At 42.4% G+C, this 18,215-nt stretch overlaps 1 protein-coding gene across 1 annotated transcript in view; it reads left to right on the top strand.

The window, feature by feature from the left end:
• The first annotated feature begins 421 nt into the window (after positions 1-421).
• Positions 422-18,215, top strand: part of ABCB7 (ATP binding cassette subfamily B member 7) — a 44,707-nt gene continuing 26,913 nt past the window's right edge. The window contains exons 1-3 of the mRNA XM_064159370.1: positions 422-602; positions 9,600-9,677; positions 12,469-12,555. Of these exons, the coding sequence (XP_064015440.1) occupies positions 435-602; positions 9,600-9,677; positions 12,469-12,555 (333 nt within the window). The 5' untranslated portion in view covers positions 422-434. The remainder of the gene's footprint in view (positions 603-9,599; positions 9,678-12,468; positions 12,556-18,215) is intronic.

The raw sequence follows: 18,215 nt of genomic DNA, 5'->3' as shown, positions 1-18,215 counted from the left end.
AGAATTCCTTCCCTCGATCTGCTGCTTGCGCTGGTTTTGAACAGTTCATCTCACAGAGAATGTCTGTACCTGTACAGTCACCACAAAACTCCTCCCGAGGAGGTGACAGCTTGGGAGGGGCTTGGCCGCGGCTCGGTAGGGAAGCACTCGTCCCCTCAGAGCGCCAAGGTAGGAATAAAGGTAGCCTCGCTGTTGCCCACCAGCCGGGCCAGGGCTGTCTGGAGCGGAAAGGGGGCCCGGCGGGCTCCGCCACGGAGCGGGCGGCTGCCATGGCGACGTGTCCCGCCTTCTGCTCAGCATGGCCGGGCGGGAGCCGCGCTCCGCCCCGCTCCGCTCCGCTCCGCTCCGCTCCGCCCCGCCCCGCTCCGCCCCGCCCCGCTCCGCCCCGCCGGCCCGCCGCCGCCCCACAATCCTCTGCTCCGCGGCCTCCTGACATGGCGCTGCTGGGGGCTCCGCGGAGCCTGGCGGCTGCCGCCTCTCGCCGGCGGCAGCTGCTTGCCCTCGCTCTGTTGCGGCCTCCGGCGGCCGCCGCTGCCTGCGCGCACGGCTGGCTGGGGGGGAACTGGCGGCGGCGGGACCACGGGGCCTCGGGACTCGGCCAAGTGCGTGGGGACGCAGGGGACGCAGGGTCCGGCCGAGGGCGGGTGGTGGAGGGCTCCGGGGGCGGGCAGTGAGGCGCTCCGAAGGGGCTGAGGAGGGGCGGCGAGCCTCACGGTGTTGCCCCACGAGTTCTTCGGTTACGGCCGGTTTTGTCCTTGTCCCGTTGGCAGCGTTCGCTGCCCAGCATCGGCCCGGTGTGTGGCCGGGTCGGGAGACCGGTGCCGCCGCTTCGCTCTCGCAGGCCGGTCCCGATGGGGGAGTCTCTCGCAGAGAGGCTGTGTGGGGCTGTGGCGTTGAGCCGTCTTTGGGAGGTATGTGGAGAGCGGTTTGGCCGTGGCCGATAAAGTCTCGGGCAAGTTTGGGCCCAGACAACTTCAGGGTGGTCTCTTCCGCTGTCGTTGTGATGTTGAGGTGACCGAGCTCTGTGCGTTGGAGGGTTTGAGCATAAGTTTGTGGACAAGCGCTGGACACACAGTGCCTCTGAACGCTTGTGCAGAGGATAATTTATGCTGACAGCTAATTTTGCCGCTAAACAGGGAAAGGAGATTGGAACTGGAATTCTCTGTGTGAGCAGTAGACGGCTGTAACATGTTACTGTGCATGAATGTTTCGTTACAAGTAAGGAATCGGTTAAGAATCTTAAAACTGTAATCCAGCTGAAATTCAGCCTGAAAGAAGATGGTAGCGAAGTGGGTGTTGGTCTCTTCTCCCAAGTAATAAGTGATGGGATAATAGGAAATGGCTTTAAGTTGCACCAGGGAAGGTGGAGGTTGGATATGAGGAAACACTCTTTCGGGCCAAGAGTGGTCAGACGTTGGAACGGGCTGCCCAGGAAGGTGATGCAGTCGCTGTCCCTGGAGGCGTTCAGAAAGAGTGTGGACATGGTGCTTTGGGACATGCCTTAGTGTCCGTGGTGGTGTTGGGCTAATGGTTAGGCTCGATGATCTTAAGAGGGCTTTTTTCAGCCTTAATGATTGAATGATTCTATCAGCAGCATTTTTCAAAGCCTGTGAAGGAAGTTGTGTGTCAAAGATTAAGGGCATGAGCTTTCCATAAACTGTCAGGTACCTTTTATTTCTGTTTTGTTTCCCCGTGGAGTGCCACAGTTTCTGACTAGCTTTCATTGCCAGCTGGCTTGTTTAGTTTCCCCTGCCAGATAGAATTCTGTCACAGACTGCAGTCAAGTTCGTATTCTGTAGTACAGGAGATGAACAGGACTGAAGCAGTGCATTTTTGAGGGGTTTAGTTTTGAAAAATGAAGCTCTTGTGCACCTGGATGCTTAAAAATATATCTGAGTACTCAGTGCTGTCCAGTGTACCTAACCACTTATTTCAGATGCTAGTGGTAAACAGTATTATTGTGGTGATGCATAGAGGCATTAATTATAATCCTGGGTTTGTTTCGAGTAGTTTTGTTTTAGTATGAGAAATATTAAGCCTTGCTGACAGGTTTTAGTTGCCACATGCATTGCTTTGCACTAGGTTTTCTGAGCTAAAAAAGCTGCTGTCACGTCTGTAGTGCATATATATGTATTTATCTCTTTGGTCTTGTAGTTTCTAGGTGTTTCTGTGTTAGAAATGATGCAGTTATTTTTTAATGATCTGGTGATCATTTTTTGCTTTCACTTCTCTATTAGATGGAAATTAGAATTCATTCAATACACAAGCAAGGTCTTTATATTTCGTGAGATCAAAACTTGGCTACATTATGGCAAATAGGCACCACGTTTTCTCTAAATGTGTTGTGCAAATTTATTTCTTGAGCAGGGGGCTCAAAGTTAGCATTCTGGAGTTTTTTGGTTATAATAGCCTTCAACATTTTGGGACTGGTTGATATGATTTATTTTTCTTAAAACGTTTAATTAAATTTGCTGATAGAGGGAAATGGAGTCCTATGATTTCAGTTCCTTTTTTCTTCAGCTAGTTTAAGAAATATTGTGCCTGCAGCAATCAAATTGACTGTCGGAAGTTGGCTAGGCACTTCAGCAGGTTCTATTCTAGAGTGATTAGCTGTTGGTTATTTTTTTTAATTAGGTAATTCAGCATTGGAAAAAACCTCCTGGGAAGTAAATATGTGCAGTCTATTTTTGTTTCAGTTATTTAATTATTTGGCTACATTCATGTATTAATGAGGAGTAAATATTTTTAATGGACTTACTCTCAAAGCTTTTATATATATTAAAACATTGAAGAAATGTTTGATTTTGCATTAGAGAAACAACTTCAGCTTGTCTGTCTAGCTCCTGAGCTGCATGTGTCTCAGTTATCTGGGAATAAGATTTGATGAATAGCATTGTTCTTAGGAAACTTCCAGACTACTGTGTGATGACACATCTTAGTATATATTACCTTTAATGCTATATTTTAGTTATCGTGGGTACATATTGCACTAGCTTGTTGAATGTAACCAAGTACAGTAAATGTGAAATAAGTGCCTGTGATCCCACCTCTTAATCGATGGGAGACTGTCAGGACCCAGCCAGTTGTGAAATCCAGACAGTCACCTTTAATGCCATGTCTTCCCCAAAGAGTTCCTAAATAGCAGGAGCCCTCCTGGGAGGGTGCACCTGGTGTGACATGGTTATACCAGCAACCCAGTGCTGCTGACTGTTGTGATAAAATCACTGTACAACCACATCTGGCCTGGTATTGGTACACCTACACCTCTACTACTCTATTTTGCATCCCTGGAGTACTTGATCCCCCCATCTTCATTGTTTCATGCTTGCAGTATGTTTTTTTTTAGCTTACAATTAATGGTAAGCTTAATTATACTGTAACACTGTATATATTTTTTTTCTATGGCACTTAATACAATGGTATTTAAATGTAACAGAGTTGTTTGAGTGCTGCTGTGTTACAGATCCACATCTTTTTTTCCTCACACATATTTTTGGGTCGTTTTTATTACAGTCTTGCTTTTCTGACTAACAAGACGTGTAACGTTTGTATCCCGGAGAGGAAAATAGTTAAATTTATGGAGGGGAAAAACAGATGTGATAAATATTACGTAACTGTAATCAGACTCCATTGCTTGATACCAAGATCAGCTTGTATTTCTGTCAACATAGCTCCTTCAGTTCATCCTCCTGTGGTTGGAGCAGACAGGGACTCAGCGTGTCAAAATTTGTGTTTGGAATTTAGGATCTCTGCTGAGTAGTAGCAGAGAGAATCACAGAGTCATAGAATGGTTTGGTTTGGAAGGAACCTTGATTGTCTAGTCTAACTCCCCTGCCATGAGCAGGGACATCTCCCACCAGACCAGGTTGCTCAAGGCTCCATCCAGCTTGGTTTTGAACACTTCCAGGATTGGAGCTTCCACAGCTTCTCTGCACAACCTGTTCCACTGCTTCACTACTGACATGGGGAAGAATTTCTTCCTAATGTCTTTTCTAGTGGCAGGTTGGATGAGACCTCCTTGGTAAACTTCGGAAAATAAGTAAAGACTTCCTTTTTTTCTAGGAATTTTTTCTTGTTTTGGTTATTGCCTCCCACATCTAAAATAAAAACAATGGCAAATTCTATTAGATCTAGATTTAAATTGAAGGAAAATAGCAACGTTGACTAGAGAGGTCCAGCAGCTTTATCCATAGTTAAAGGATGTTTATTTTGCTAGGGATCTATATAAGTCAAAAAATGCACTGAGTTGTATAGAAGAGGACTTTGTAAATTAAGTGTAACGGTAAAAAATAGAAGAGACTATTTATTTTTTTTCTCCTTGTATTATCTTGCCCTTCCAGCTGCCACACGACATGATAAGGAGTGTGTTGTTCTGCATAATGTAATAATCTCTCTTGCTCTGGAAGGTTGTAGGAGAAGTTTCAGGGTTTTTTTTTCCATTAAATTTATTATATTTTGCCCCCCTTTTTTTTTTAACCTGAAGCCTGGTCTGTTCTCTGAAGTTACACTGATATTTACTATCCAGACATCATTTCACATGTCCATGTGCATTGCTAAAGTCTCTTCTCTAGACTTCAGTAGTGTAGTTGAGCAGCTTGATGCATGGCAGCTATTAATCGACAGGCTCCATTAGTTAGCGGTCTGTACTGACAGGTAAATGTTTTGTAGTGGAGAATTTAAAATTCCTTGAGTTTTCAGTCTCCTTTTCTGGAGGGATTATTGTTGATGAGCAGGTCAGCAATCCCATATGTCTGTCTTTAAAACTGACATCTAATAATACTGAAAACTGTTGCAAGGAAGTAAAACAGATGGAAATATGGGAAATTGATCTGAAAGTAATTTGGGGGAATATGAGGGGGGCACAGGGTAAGCAGTAGTAGGAGGTGCTGGTTATACATCAGGGTGCCTGCTGTAATGCTGTGTGGGTTTTCCATTCTGCCATGGAGATGTTTTACCTAAACAAGCCAAATGTGAAGGTGTATTAGTAAGATGTTACAAAGGAAACTCCTTAAGGGATGGCTGTTAACCCTGCTTTTGTTTGCTCTGGATATGTGTACAGAGCAATTGCATGTTGGCCATTGTTAAGCATACCTCCACTTAAATTTGTATTGTTCATTCTGGTTACAGTTTAGGCTGTATTATACCAAAATATTCTTGCCTTTTGTCTTGCCTTCCTCTGCTCTTTTCTATTAATGTTTTATTTTCTTGGCCTGCAAACTCAGTAAAATTAGTGGTGGGACTCAAATACTGCACAGACACTTGAATCTTACCTTCAGTTTTCTTTTCTGTACCAGTTAGTTTGAAAAACCATCCCCATTAGATCAGTGCAGGATGTCTGAACAGCATGTAACTCCAGAGGGAAGCTCTTAACTGTGGATTTGACCTTGTGCAAATGTGTTTAATCCCTGTTGTTTGTTTGCACTTATAGTATTTAAACCACTACCAACAGTCATGACACTTTAGCAATATGACTTTTATGTGCAATCAGTACTAGACATCTGTTTCATCTTTTAGAGTATGTAGAATCATATCCGAAAATACATTAAAAGAGCATAACGGTGCAGAGTCGGGCATTTAAAAGTTGGGAAATGCCAGAATTGAAGTTCACTGTATAATTTCTTGAATTCAGAAATCAGCTTGAATTGCTCTTGCTCCTTGAAAGCAATCACCTGCTGCTTTTCTCTGTTGTAATAGGGTTCAAGTATGCCTTGTCTTTGTAGTCTTAATTTTATTGAGAAAGGATTACAGTGAGGGGAAGTGGAGTCCAAAGGAGTCTGTCCACAGGATGTGTCAGGATAAGCTTCAGTCCCACTCATACTGTGATGGCTGGAGGTGAAGTAAAGTGTTCACCTTGTTTAATTATTTCTTTGCTGACACTTGGTCTGTAGCAGGAGCTTGGAAGAGGATTAAAACCTCCACCCAGTCTTTCAGGCTCAAGCCTGAAAATAGGAACAAGTTTTCCTGTGTACCTTGTGCAAATCTTTTCATCTTTTTGCTGTTTTCATCTCTTGACCCCATGACAGTTTATGGCCTCAGTCAAGTGAGTAGGCTATCTGATGGAGTAATTGAGGTGAGATCTGATGGTGTTTCAGCAGAAGCTGTTTCTGTTACATTGTTTGTCTCATATGTCAGTCAGAAAAGAACTTTGTGCACTCTGGGGTCAAAGGATGTGAACCATTACAGAATCATAGAATCATTTTGGTTGGTAAAGACCTTTGAGATCATAGACTCCAACCATTATCTAACTCTACTAAGACTAGTGAAATACTTTTATGATCTCCCATGAGTGCAGTGTAGAAGAACTGTAATTAACTGTTGGAGTGTCAGTTGTGTACTCCCATGTACTAGGAATCTACAACAACAGGATGATGCTTTAGGAGTTAAATACTGGGATTTAATTTCGTACAGTACTCAAGACTTTTTTCTCACAAAGCCAGGCAGGAGAGAGTGGTGCTGCTCATGAGAGTTTCATCTGTGTTGTTGTAAGAGAATCCAAAGCAGAGTTGTGAGCAGCAGTTCATCAGCCCCTGAACTTGCTGAGCTGCATCCCCAAGCAGCATGGGCTGCCGACGGAAGGGGGAGATTCTGCTCCTCTGCGATGCTGAGACCTGTACTCCTGGGACAGCAGCTCTGGACTGGGAGGGCTGGAAGCCTTCTGCTGTTATCCAGGCTGAGAGAAGTTGGGGTTGTTCAGCCTGGAGAAGAGAAGGCTCCAGGGAGACTTTCTGGTGGCCTTTCAAGACTTAAAGGTGGCTGATCAGAAAGCTGGGGACAGCCTTTTTTAGCAAAGCCTTTTGTGACAGGACATGGGGTAATGATTTAAACTAAAAGATGGAGACTGAGACTAGAGAGAAGGAGGAACTGTTTTGCACTGAGAGTGGTGAGAGTTTGTCCCAGGTTGTCCTAACATGTGGTAGATGCCCTGTCCCTTAAACCATTGCAAGTCAGGTTGGTTGTGTCTCTGAGCAACCTGCTCTAGTTGCAGATGTCCCTGCTGACTGTAGCAGTGTTGGATTAGGTGACCTTTAAGGGTCCATTCCATGACTCTATGAAACTTAACTTTGGCATAATGTCTAAAGGGTCTTTTAGCAGCATCATGTGTTTAAAGGGGTTTAAATTATGGACTAAAGATGCAGAGGTTTCCAATATACTGACTGTGACCTAGACTGTAGGAGGCAGGAACTCAGTCTTATCGATGTAACTGCAGGACATATCCTGGATTGTGTCTCCATCATAAATTCTAAACTGTTAGGATTTAATCCATACTGAAGCAGGTGGATCTGTGTTGATGTAACCACCTTGGCTGAATCGGACAACACTTCCTTTTCGTTTAGTGGTGCATCTTAATTGAGTGTTGTGTTGGCTTCTAAGTGCTTCTCAGATTACATAATGATTACCTCTAGGAGTGCTTACTCCTCCTCTGACATATTGGTGGGAACTTTATCCAAAATAACCATGCCTTGGTAATGATAACAGTAATCTGTAGTAATTTGGGATGTGCTGAGGCATCTTCACATCCTTCTCTTTATGAAGTGTTCACTGTTCATATAGAGAGCATTTTAGCTTACATGGAATACTCTGTGCTGAGTGGAAACAATGAAGTTATGATTGTATCTAAAATAAAGTGGAGATCCTTCATTCAACCCAGTTCTTGGAAACATCAAGGCAGTTCACCTAGACCAGTTAGTTCCACTAAGTGTAACTGTAATGCTTACTCTTTGTCTGGATAATGTCATACAATGAAAATGTCTGAAATAAGCAGGTCCCATATGGTAACTTGGGGGGGGAAATGATCTTAATTGTCTTTAAAGTCACTGACTAAATTATTTACGGTGTGTGTCTTAGAGTGAAGGAATGTTTAAGGCAAGGTATAAAACCCGATAGTGCTGCTGTTTGTCAAGGTTAAAAATACCCTTTTTTATGATCAGGTTCTCTCTTTTTCTAAGTTCTGACATTTATCCTTTGCCTTGGGCTGATGAGAAGCTCCCACTCTTTTGCTCTGTGGTAGTGATTTTTTTTTCTAGTGTGAAGTGTATGGTTAATATTACAGCAGAGCAGTAAAAGATTTAATATCAAATGTGTCGAAGATGATGTGACACCAACATAGCTGACCTGAAGAGAGGTCTCTCTTTTGCCACCTAGGAAACACTGCCAGCTAGGCCAGCTAAGGAACATAAATGATCCTTTGAAACCTTTCTGAAACATTAATTGCTTTCAGTGTAGCATATAAAGGATGCTACAGTTGATGTCTATCAGTGTTTTCTTTCCTGAAAGAATTGGTCAGGCATTGGAACAGGCTGCTGAGGGAGGTGGTGGAGTTGCTGTCCATAGAGATGTTGAAAAAATGTGTAGTGGCACTTTCAGATGTGGTTTAATGGCCATGGTGGTGTTGTGTTGCAAATTGAACTTGGTGATGTTAGAGGTCTTTTCCAATTGAAACAATTCTATTATTATTGTATGTATATACGTTAAATAGAATCACAGAATCATTTCAGTTGGATAAGACCTTTCAGACCATTGAGTTCAACCATTAGCTAATTCTACTGACTTTGGTGCTAAGCCATGTCCCTGAAGCACCACATCTCTGCATCTTTTAAATGCCTGTGGGGATGGGGATTCTTCTCCAGGGATGTCTTCTGTTTGAGAACCCTTCCAGTAAAGATTTTTTTTTCCTAATGTCTAACCTAAATATCCCTTGGTGCAACTTGAGGCTGTTTCTTCTGTTGCTTGTTCCTTGTGAGAAGAGACTAACACCCATCTGGCTCCAGCCTCCTTCCAGGTAATTGTAGAGAGCCAGAAGGTCTTCCCTGATCCTCCTTTCTCCAGGCTGAACAACTCCAGTTCCCTCAGCTGCTCCTCACAAGACCTGTGCTCTAGACCCTTCACCAACTTTGTTGCCCTTCACTTGACACACTCTAGCATCTCGATACCTTTCTTGTATTGAGGGCCCCAAAACTGAACATATTACTCAAGATGTGGCCTAACTGGTGTCGAGTGATAAATTTTTGGTGTAACTATGAAAGATGTGTTGGTGAATATGTGAATATTTGGTGTCTTGTGTCCTGCCTACCTAAAACTCCTAATCAGCTGTGCTCTAATTTCCAATAGTCTCAGTGCTTCTCAGTCAGGAGCTGTAGCTTTGATGAGCCTCTTGGTCTGTGAGACAAGCGTAGCATGAGCTTGAAGAAATTGGAAATGGCAGGATCTATAAGCATAAGAATAACATGTAATAATGAGAACTAGAACAAAAGGGTGTTTGAAAGAAGTCAGAAGACAACCTGGGAGAAAACGGAAATGAGAGCAAAGGGAAAACTTTGAGCTTTCGTTGTACAAAAGAAATGAAGTCTGATGGGAGTGGGGATTCAGGGAAGGGAAAGATTCATTGTCATTTAGCATATTTGGTGTTTGAATGTAATTTATTTTACAGCTGCTCCCCACCAGTTTTCCTTTTCTGTGGTCAGTGGTAGAAAAAAAAAGCCATCTGCCTTGTTTTCTTGCTACACTTGTTTACATAAACTGGCTGAATATCCTCTGAATATGAAGTGCATGTTCTGCATGACTCTATTTTACTTTTTTTTCCCTCCTTTTTTATTCTGTAGATTGCACCAATCTGCAAGCAAAAATCATGGCATAGTCTGGGAGGAGACCATTCAAGGCCGTTATTAGAGGCTTCAGAGGTAGGTATAAATTGTTTTTATTTCTGTTTGCAGGATAGGTGAAACTCAAGGCCACAGAATATCTTTTAATTTAGTCTGCATGGGCTTTTGAAATTTCACTATTTACAGTTTTGAAGTGCAGCAAATTATGTTTCTGCCTCTAGAAAAGGAGATAGTTTTAATAAGAAGCTTTAGACTTTTGTATTTTCCACAAGAGTCTCTAGAAAGTAATGATAATATAATAACTTAAAAAGAAGGGCTCTTTCAAATGTAGAGTTTGTGTCTCGATACGCGATTCCTGTTGTCAGCCATAGAAAATACCAATGCATGGAAAGCTGCAAGTTTTCCTTGAGCAGATCATAGAATCACAGAATGGTTTAGATTGGAAGGGACCTCAAAGATCATCCGGTTCCAGCCCCTCGCCATAGGCAGGGACACCTCCCACTAGAACAGGCCACTCAAGGCTTTATCCAACCTAGTCTTGAACACTTCCAGGGCTGCTCTAGCATTTCACCACCCTCGCTATAAAGAACTTCTTAACATCTATTGTAAATCTCCCTTCTTCCAGTTTAAACCCATTACCTCTCATCCTGTTGTACGTAGTCCTTCCCCAGCCTTCCTGTAGGCCCCCTTCAGATACTGGAAGGCCACTGCCAGGTCTCCTCGAGGTTATGGATATCAAGAAACCATGGAAATCTGTTCTCTTTCTGTGTGCCAGGATGTCAGGCTCTTATTCCTATGAGGTCTGCTTGCCTTAACACTAAACGTAAGGGAGCTGCATTTTTTCTGTTTATGGACTAATTTGCATAGTGGGAGGAATGCAGAGGGAGAGTAGAAGATAGAAACTTTGTAAATTGTTCTCTCTTGATCTTAACAACAGTAACGAATAACACAGGAGGTTTACATTGGATATTAGGAAGAATTTCTTTCCTTAAAGTGTTGTCAAGCCCTGGCCCAGGCTGCCCAGGGCAGTGGTGGAGTCTCTGTCCCTGGAGGAATTAAAAAGCTGTGTAAATGTGGTGCTGAGGGACACGGTTTAGTGGTGGTCTGGCTTAATGGTTAGACTTGATGATCATAAAGATCTTAGATAGTATTGTCCTGCTCTGGCAGGGGAGTTGGACTTGATGATCTCCTTGGGTCCCTTCCAGCCCCTAATATCCTGTGATCTCTTCCAACCAACACAATTCTGATTTCTAGGTAATACACTGTCCTTGAGGGAAGCTAAGAAATACATTTGTCTCGTTTTGTTTGTTTGGTTTTTTTTAATTGGAAAAAGTTACCTTTCATAGGACTGCCTTCAGCAGACTTTTGAGAGTCATTGAGACTTCAAAGCATGAAATGTACTTAGATTGTTTCCATTTTCTAAAATATATTTTTTAAATATGAAAAGAGAAATTTCAGTTTGGGAAACCCCAAAGTCTGCTATCAAACCTTGTACATAAAATGAGATTCCTGACCTTACACTAACTTTGAGCCCAGAAATTGTGAACAGGTATCAAACCTTTCAAACAAAACTGAGACTGTTGTATGAAAAGCTTTAGCATGGCCACTGATCGTGGCAGGCATTTGGAAATGGAACTTGGAGAAATGCCTAGTGATAGTGAGGTTTGGGGGTTCTTCAGTACATATATGTGCATTATGAAGACTGTGACCAGAAGGTTGAGGGAGGTTCTGCTCTCCAGGGAGGCCACATCTGGAGTACTGGGTCCAGTTCTGAGCTTCCCAGTTAAAAAGGAATAGGGAACTACTAGAGAGAGTCCATCAAAGGCTACAAAGATGCTGAAGGCCTGGAACATCTCTGTGCTGAGACTGAGAGACTTGAGGCTGTTCAGTCTGGAGAGGAGCACACTGAGAGGCAATCTCAGTGCTTATTGATAGCTAAAGGACATGGGACAAGAGGATGGAGCCAGATCTTGTCAGTGGAGTACGGTGACAGGAAAAAGGGCAACAGGCACAAACTGGAAATGAAGAGGTTCCACCTGGACATGAGGAGCAGCTTCTTTGCTGTGAGGGCACTGGATCCCTGGACCAGGCTGCCTAGAGAGATTGTGGAGTCATCTTCACTGAAGAGATTCCAAACCCACCTGGACATTGTGATCCTGGGCAAGCCGCTGTGGGTGTCCCTGCTTTGTCAGAGGATTGGACTGGATGATCTCCAGAGGCCCCTTCCAACCTCACCATGCTGAGATTCTGTGATGAAGAAATACAGAGCTTTCCTTTGTGTTTCTTCAGCAGGGAATCTCAGCCACATTGAAAGAGAAGTGAACATTTGTTTTCCAAAAGCAGATTGTTTTCTTAACTGCCAGTGTAGGTGGATTGCAGCAGGGGATCTGTTGTATGACCCTTAGACAGTTCTCATCCTGATAGGAAAGAGAGATAGGAAATAGATTAATTTATTTCCCCTCCAGGTAAAGCTGCTCTTTACATACATGGAATGAGTATAATTGCTTAAGTGCCTTCCACTTTAAGTATTAACGCGTCTCAGTAACTTGGTCTTCCAAAACCAAGTCTTCTATAGTCCACATTTCAGCTTTCAGGTGTCCTTTTAACTGAAATGTTTTAGGCTCTGTTATCTTTGCCTCCTGGCTGCTCAGAATATTCTCTTTACTATCCTGCTAGACTTAGAGTCTTTTTCTTACTAATGTTTCCTTAAGCAAAGCAAGGGTTTTAGAGAGAGTTAATACCTTTTATTAAAGCAAGCTGATGCAGTTGGAGAATGAGGGAGGAGGGAAAAGAGACCAGTAAATCTTTCTCTTGGCTTTTGCACGTGTTTCCTGACGTTCTTTCAAATTGAATTCTCATTTTCACACAGATCCTCCCAAGTTGGCGACTGATAGAGAAGAGAACATGTTGGCATGGTCATGCAGGTGGAGGCCTTCACACGGATCCAAAGGAAGGGGTAAAGATACTGCTTAATTACTGTTGCTTTTTAAATAAAAAAATGTGCTCAGCTGCTTCTCTCTCCTCCCAAAAAAATGCTGAAGACCTCCATAGATAGCTTGTGAATAACTGTTCTAGTAATTACGTGAATGCTGTAGTGAAGTGGTTACTGTTTAACTGTAGATGTTGACATACTAGCTCTTAAATCACCAGAAGGTTGTAATAACTGTGTTGAAGTGCTTCAGCTGATTTATTAAAAAGCATTTATTACTGGCCTGCCTTGTGCTAGATTTTTTAATTATTTCTTTTCAATGATTGGAAAAGACCTTTAAGATCATGGAGTCCAACTGTTAACACTACCAAGTCCATTACTAAACCATGTTGCTCAGCACCACGTCTGCATGGCTTTTAAATGCCTCTAAGGGTGATGATTCAGCCACCTCTCTGGGCAGCCCAGTCCAGTCCCTCACAACCGTTTGGGTGTCGAAATTTTTCCTAATATCTAGTCTAAATCTCCTCTGCCATAAACTGAGGCTGTTTTCTCTTTTCCTATCACTTGCTACTTGGAGAAGAGCCCGACACCCACCTCACTTCAGCCTCCTTTCAGGATTTGTAGAGCTAGAAGGTCCCCCTCAGCTTCCTTTGCTTCAAGCTGAACAACCTGAGTTCCCTCAGCTGCTCCTCACAAGACTTGTGCTCTAGACCCTTTACCAGCTTTGCTGCCCTTCTCTGCACCCACTCAAAAATTTAATTTTCAATATTTTCTCTGGTCAGAAAGGAAATGGAGGGTTCTGTTTACCCAAATGCTAGTGATGTTGAGGAACAATAGATGCTCCCTGACATGAATACTCACTAATAATATGTTAGCCAGAAATTTTTATGCCAGCTGGATTTTTTATTCTGCTAGGCAGTGTATAAATATTCCAGTGGCATTCTCCGTTTGCTCCTTTATTGAAGCTATTCTTGCATAAGCCAATACCCTGACTTTTTGATTTGAAATGGAGCTATAATGTATTTAATAGAACACACTGTCAGTTAAGGCTGTTGTGTAACTAAACAAATACCAGCTCTTTAGGGTGGTCCAGGAGAAAGCAGCAAGAACAAGCTGTAGATGAGGTGAAAAAAAAATAACCAGCAACAAAAATGAAGGGGAAAAAGGGGTGCAAAAGCCACGAAGTTCTCAGCAAAAATGAAGGCAGGAAATCTGATGCACATACTTGTAGTCAGTGTGTAAAAGTATTGGCACTCAATTTGCCACATAAGAATTTTTTTCCCTAGGATTATGCTCTTAGGAGCACTGCAGGTGGTGTACATGTCAGCTACATTACACCCTTCTCCCAGCCAGATTTTTTTTGACAAACCAGCCCATTCATTCTGGAAATTGACTTTGGGGCTGATGTTTTTAAATTGCCCTTTTTACAGCCGCTTCAGTGGTTACAGAAGTGAATGCTAAGTATAAACACGAAGGAAGAAGGGTGCATTATCCTCATCTCACCAGTAACTAGGAGAAAAGCATATACATCTGCTTTTTCACTGAAGAATTTTTACTTGCACCAGTGGCTGATGTGCTGAACACTGCAACTGAAAACGGCATTTTTCTTTGCCACCTTTGGAGTAGCTTTTTTGTTGTCATTGAGTGTTAGCCTTTTGTACACAGAATAGACAGGAATAAAACCTGTGATGCCTGACTTATGGCTAAGCAGGCAATTTGTTACCTTCTTATGGAAAGGCTGATAGTCATGATGGAGCCCTAATAATTAGCCTTCCCCTGCCATCATTTCAGTCAGTGGCTATTTAGTTTGCTACTCATTGCTTGCCTTCTGTAGTACAAAGACAGAAAGCTGACTGCTTTTTCCCCCAAAGTTTGGAAGGAAAATTAAAGCCCTGGTTTGTCATTTATTTAAGCTAATAATTCAGCTTTCCTCCTTCCTCACCATAGAAGTTCAATACATTAAGTCCCTGTATGGTCAGATAATGAGCTAGTGTGGAGTGATATAGATGCAAATGAATGTGTCCAAATGGTGGGGGGATGCCTTCCCAAAGAACTGCTGCTTTCACTTGTAGCAAGCTGCGTGTCAATAGGCTGAAATAGTCCAAATGTTTCCTGCTTTTTGAAATATAGTGAGTTCTGTTCCCAGCCGTGCTTTTTCTCATGTTGTTGAATTTGTAGATTTATCTCAGACAAACCCCTGCAACAAACACTGAAGGAAAAGTTTACTCCAGTTCCGTAAACTGACTCAGTTCATCAAGGTGTCTCATGAGCTTCAGAGGTGGTATGAGAAATGGACTGGGACTCTACAGCTGAGTGCTGCAAAGAGGAAAAAGCAGGGAGGGAGGCAAGCTGTCGGTGGTTTGGAGAATAGCCTCGTGCAGGTGTAAGACAGCTTGTGCTAGCACAATACAGAGGATGTTACAGCTTCGTGGGTGGAGACACAGGGAGCCAGAACTGAGTCTTTTTTTCTTCATCAGCAATGACAGCTTAAATGCAAGTCAAACTACCATTTTCTTCCATCATGCTTCTGATAGCTCATCATCCTGGCATAGGCTTTATCCATAAAGTCTCAGGGTCAGCCCGGTGAATGCTTTGCAATGCTGAATGTGAAGAGAAATGATGGCTTTCTTTTCCCCTCTCTTGAAAGGTTCAGAACCTGGATGGCATGGGTGAAGCAGGGACGGGAGGATGGTCACTGCTCACTCCTTTACAAATAATCTTCAGTGTGTGGTGGTGTGTTTTAAGAACATGCTGCATTCAAAAAGAAGAAAAGGCTTTTCCTCTTTGCTCCCTGCTGTATTAGATTCAGAATACTTTTCCCCCCATTCTTGTCATTCCTGTAGAAATAGGCCTTGGAAGAAAATTCAAAACATTACTGCCACTTAAAAGGAGATAAAATAAATGCATCTCTTAACCTTTTTATGTACCACAGGGAATCAAAAAGGGCCTGAGTCCATTAAACAGATTGCTCATTTTAATTCTTAATGTTGCCACTTGCATATTTAAACTATTTTCAACTCATGTTTCTGTACAACAGTAACATTTATTTCATGGTAAACTTTGATGTAATATGTGTGCATTTTGCATCTCCTTTGATATTTCTTCTTGTTCCTTTTTAAGGCCTTTGGCAAATGACTGCCTGCCTTCTGCCTTTTCTTCTGAACACATTTACTTCTGTCACTGTTCAGAGCCATGAAGAAATGGAAACAGACTCCTTGTTTGCAGCCAGTGTGTTTTGTTCTTTTTTAATAGCTTTTGTCTGTGCAAAGTCTGACTAGCCAATAGCGACATGTAATTAGAATGCTCTGGTTTCACTGATACTTCTTGTGTTAATGTGATACCTTTTCTTGGATTTTTAACTTCCTTTTAACCTGTAAGTGGTGATCAAAGATACTTTTCAAATGTTTGAGCTGCTGTTTATGCATATCCTTGACTCAAATAGAAAGATGTTATGTATATGCTGCAGCAGGCACCTCCATCTCCTGAATGGCTGGGACACAACACAAACAGTTTTGCATCCTCTTCACTTACAAATCTTCAATATATCCATTTTTTAACATCGTTTGAAATGTGCTTACACTGTGTAGTGCTCCAGTACATTGGCAGTTGTTGACAAAATGCAGTATCTCTTACCCTTTGGTTTTCTTTGAAGCTATGACTAGAAACACTGAGTTGATATTTCTGGTGCTTTTAAGAGCTTACATTTATAGGATTGGCTTCCCTGTCGCCTCAGCAGCCTGACCTTAACAGAGAATTTCTATTTTAATTTGTTTTATCCTCCAAAGTGAAGGAGGGAGCATTTAAAGTGCACAGTCTAGTGAGGAAAGCATTGAAATATATTGTAGAACTCCTCCTTTCTGCTGACTTCTGTAATGAAAAGTCATCTTTAAAAGATGTGGACTAACTTTTTTGTGTGTGTGTGTGTCTCACTCCCTCTCTTGACTACAAAGTAGCGCCTGAAATTGAGAGATTAGCTACTATTTGCTGCCCTCCCTTCAGCTTTAGATAACCTTTCTGTCTTTCAAGTTCACCTCGGGCTAGCCAAGGCAGAAAAATGAGTTGTTGATACTTGTGCTGTTATCCTCCACAGGGTAGCATAGTTTAGGTTTTAGATAATATATTTAGGAGTTTGGTGGAATAGATCTGAAGTGTAAGTGATACAGACATCTATCCATCTGTAAAATAACCTGTATTCCTGTGAAAATTACAACTACCAAAAAACTCACACCTCCTCTAAAATCTCTGGATGATCCCTGCCTCCCAGAAAAGCCTCTCAGAAACCAAAATAAACTCCCCTCATATTTCTGAGGAAGTCTTAATGATTGAATTGTGATCTTTAGAGTGAAATTTGAGGTTTGGAGCAGGAATTTGAAGAAATGTTAGATGAATTCATTAAAGACTGACATAATCAGTGAAGCTGATGCATGGCCATGTACATCTTCTGCCTTGCAAAGCCTGCTTACCCAAATTCAGGGGTCATTCTCTTCAATAAAGTGGTGACATTAGTGGCCTTAACAGAGCCTCCAGCAAGTTTTATTGCTGATAGGCGTAACTTTACTCAGCACCCTTTGAAAAACTGTGATTTGGGGTCCTGAAAGCACACCCTCAAAGACATGTAAAAATGAGAGTATTTCTCACCTCTCTGCAAAGCCTGTGACTAAAAAGCTGTGACAGTGGTTGCTGGAAATGACAGAATCACAGAACTTCAGAGATTGAAAGGGACCTCCAGAGATCATGGAGTCCAACCTCCCTGCCAAGGTAGTATCACCTAAGGTAGTTTGCTCAGGAATGCGTTCAGGCAGGTTTTGAAAGTCTCTAGAGAAGGAGTCCACAGCCTCTCTGGGCAGCCTGTTCCAGTGCTCGTCACCCTCACTGTAAAGAAGTTTCTCCTCATGTTGAGGTGAAACTTTCTGTGTTCCAATTTGTAGCCATTGCTCCTTGTCCAATTGCTGCTGACCGGCAAAAAGAGATTTGCCCTATCCACTTGACACCCATCCCTCGGATATTTGTATACATTGATAAGATCTCTCAATCTTCTCTTCTCCACACTAAACAGCCCCAGGTAGGGGAGATGCTCCAGTCCCCCAGTCATCCTCAAGGCTTTCTGCTGGACTCTTTTCCAGCTTACATCTGTAGTACTGCAACCAACTTATCTGGTCAGAAATGTATATTAATTTCTAAGTGTGTGTGTGTGTATATGCACACACAAAATAGTCAATTCTATTGTGACTCAATGAATGTTCTCCAAACTACTCATATTTATTGCAGGCCTTTCAGGCTTCCTTCTTGCCTCAGTTTTTTTTGTTCCTTCATTGAGTATGTTTTACATTTTCCCTCCTGATTGTTTCTATGCATTGTTAAAACAGATTCCAGGGAAGAAATCCCCAGTCCTTGAGAAGATTAAAGAAGGAGGGTCAGTTCATTTGTTGTGTGAAGTATTTCAGCTCTGGTGAATTGTGGCAGTCTCTGTATTCCACATACTGCTAGCTGTACTTGCACTCGTGAGGCCATGTGAATGAAAAACTATCTATTCCAACAGTGTGCTGTGGAACCTCAAAACCTACCCCTTGAAATTCTAGCAAGCAGCCCTAGTCAGGTGTCTGTTGCCTATCAAATAAAATGCAGAAGCGATCACTATAAGTATAAAAATCTTTATCCTGGCATTTTACCCCCTGGGGACTGTTTTT

This window comes from Pogoniulus pusillus, chromosome 19 (genome assembly GCF_015220805.1).
Source record: "Pogoniulus pusillus isolate bPogPus1 chromosome 19, bPogPus1.pri, whole genome shotgun sequence".
Classification (NCBI taxonomy): Eukaryota; Metazoa; Chordata; class Aves; order Piciformes; family Lybiidae; genus Pogoniulus; species Pogoniulus pusillus.
The sequence above is the reverse complement of the archived record's forward strand: the minus strand, read 5'-3'. Positions and strand labels throughout refer to the sequence as shown.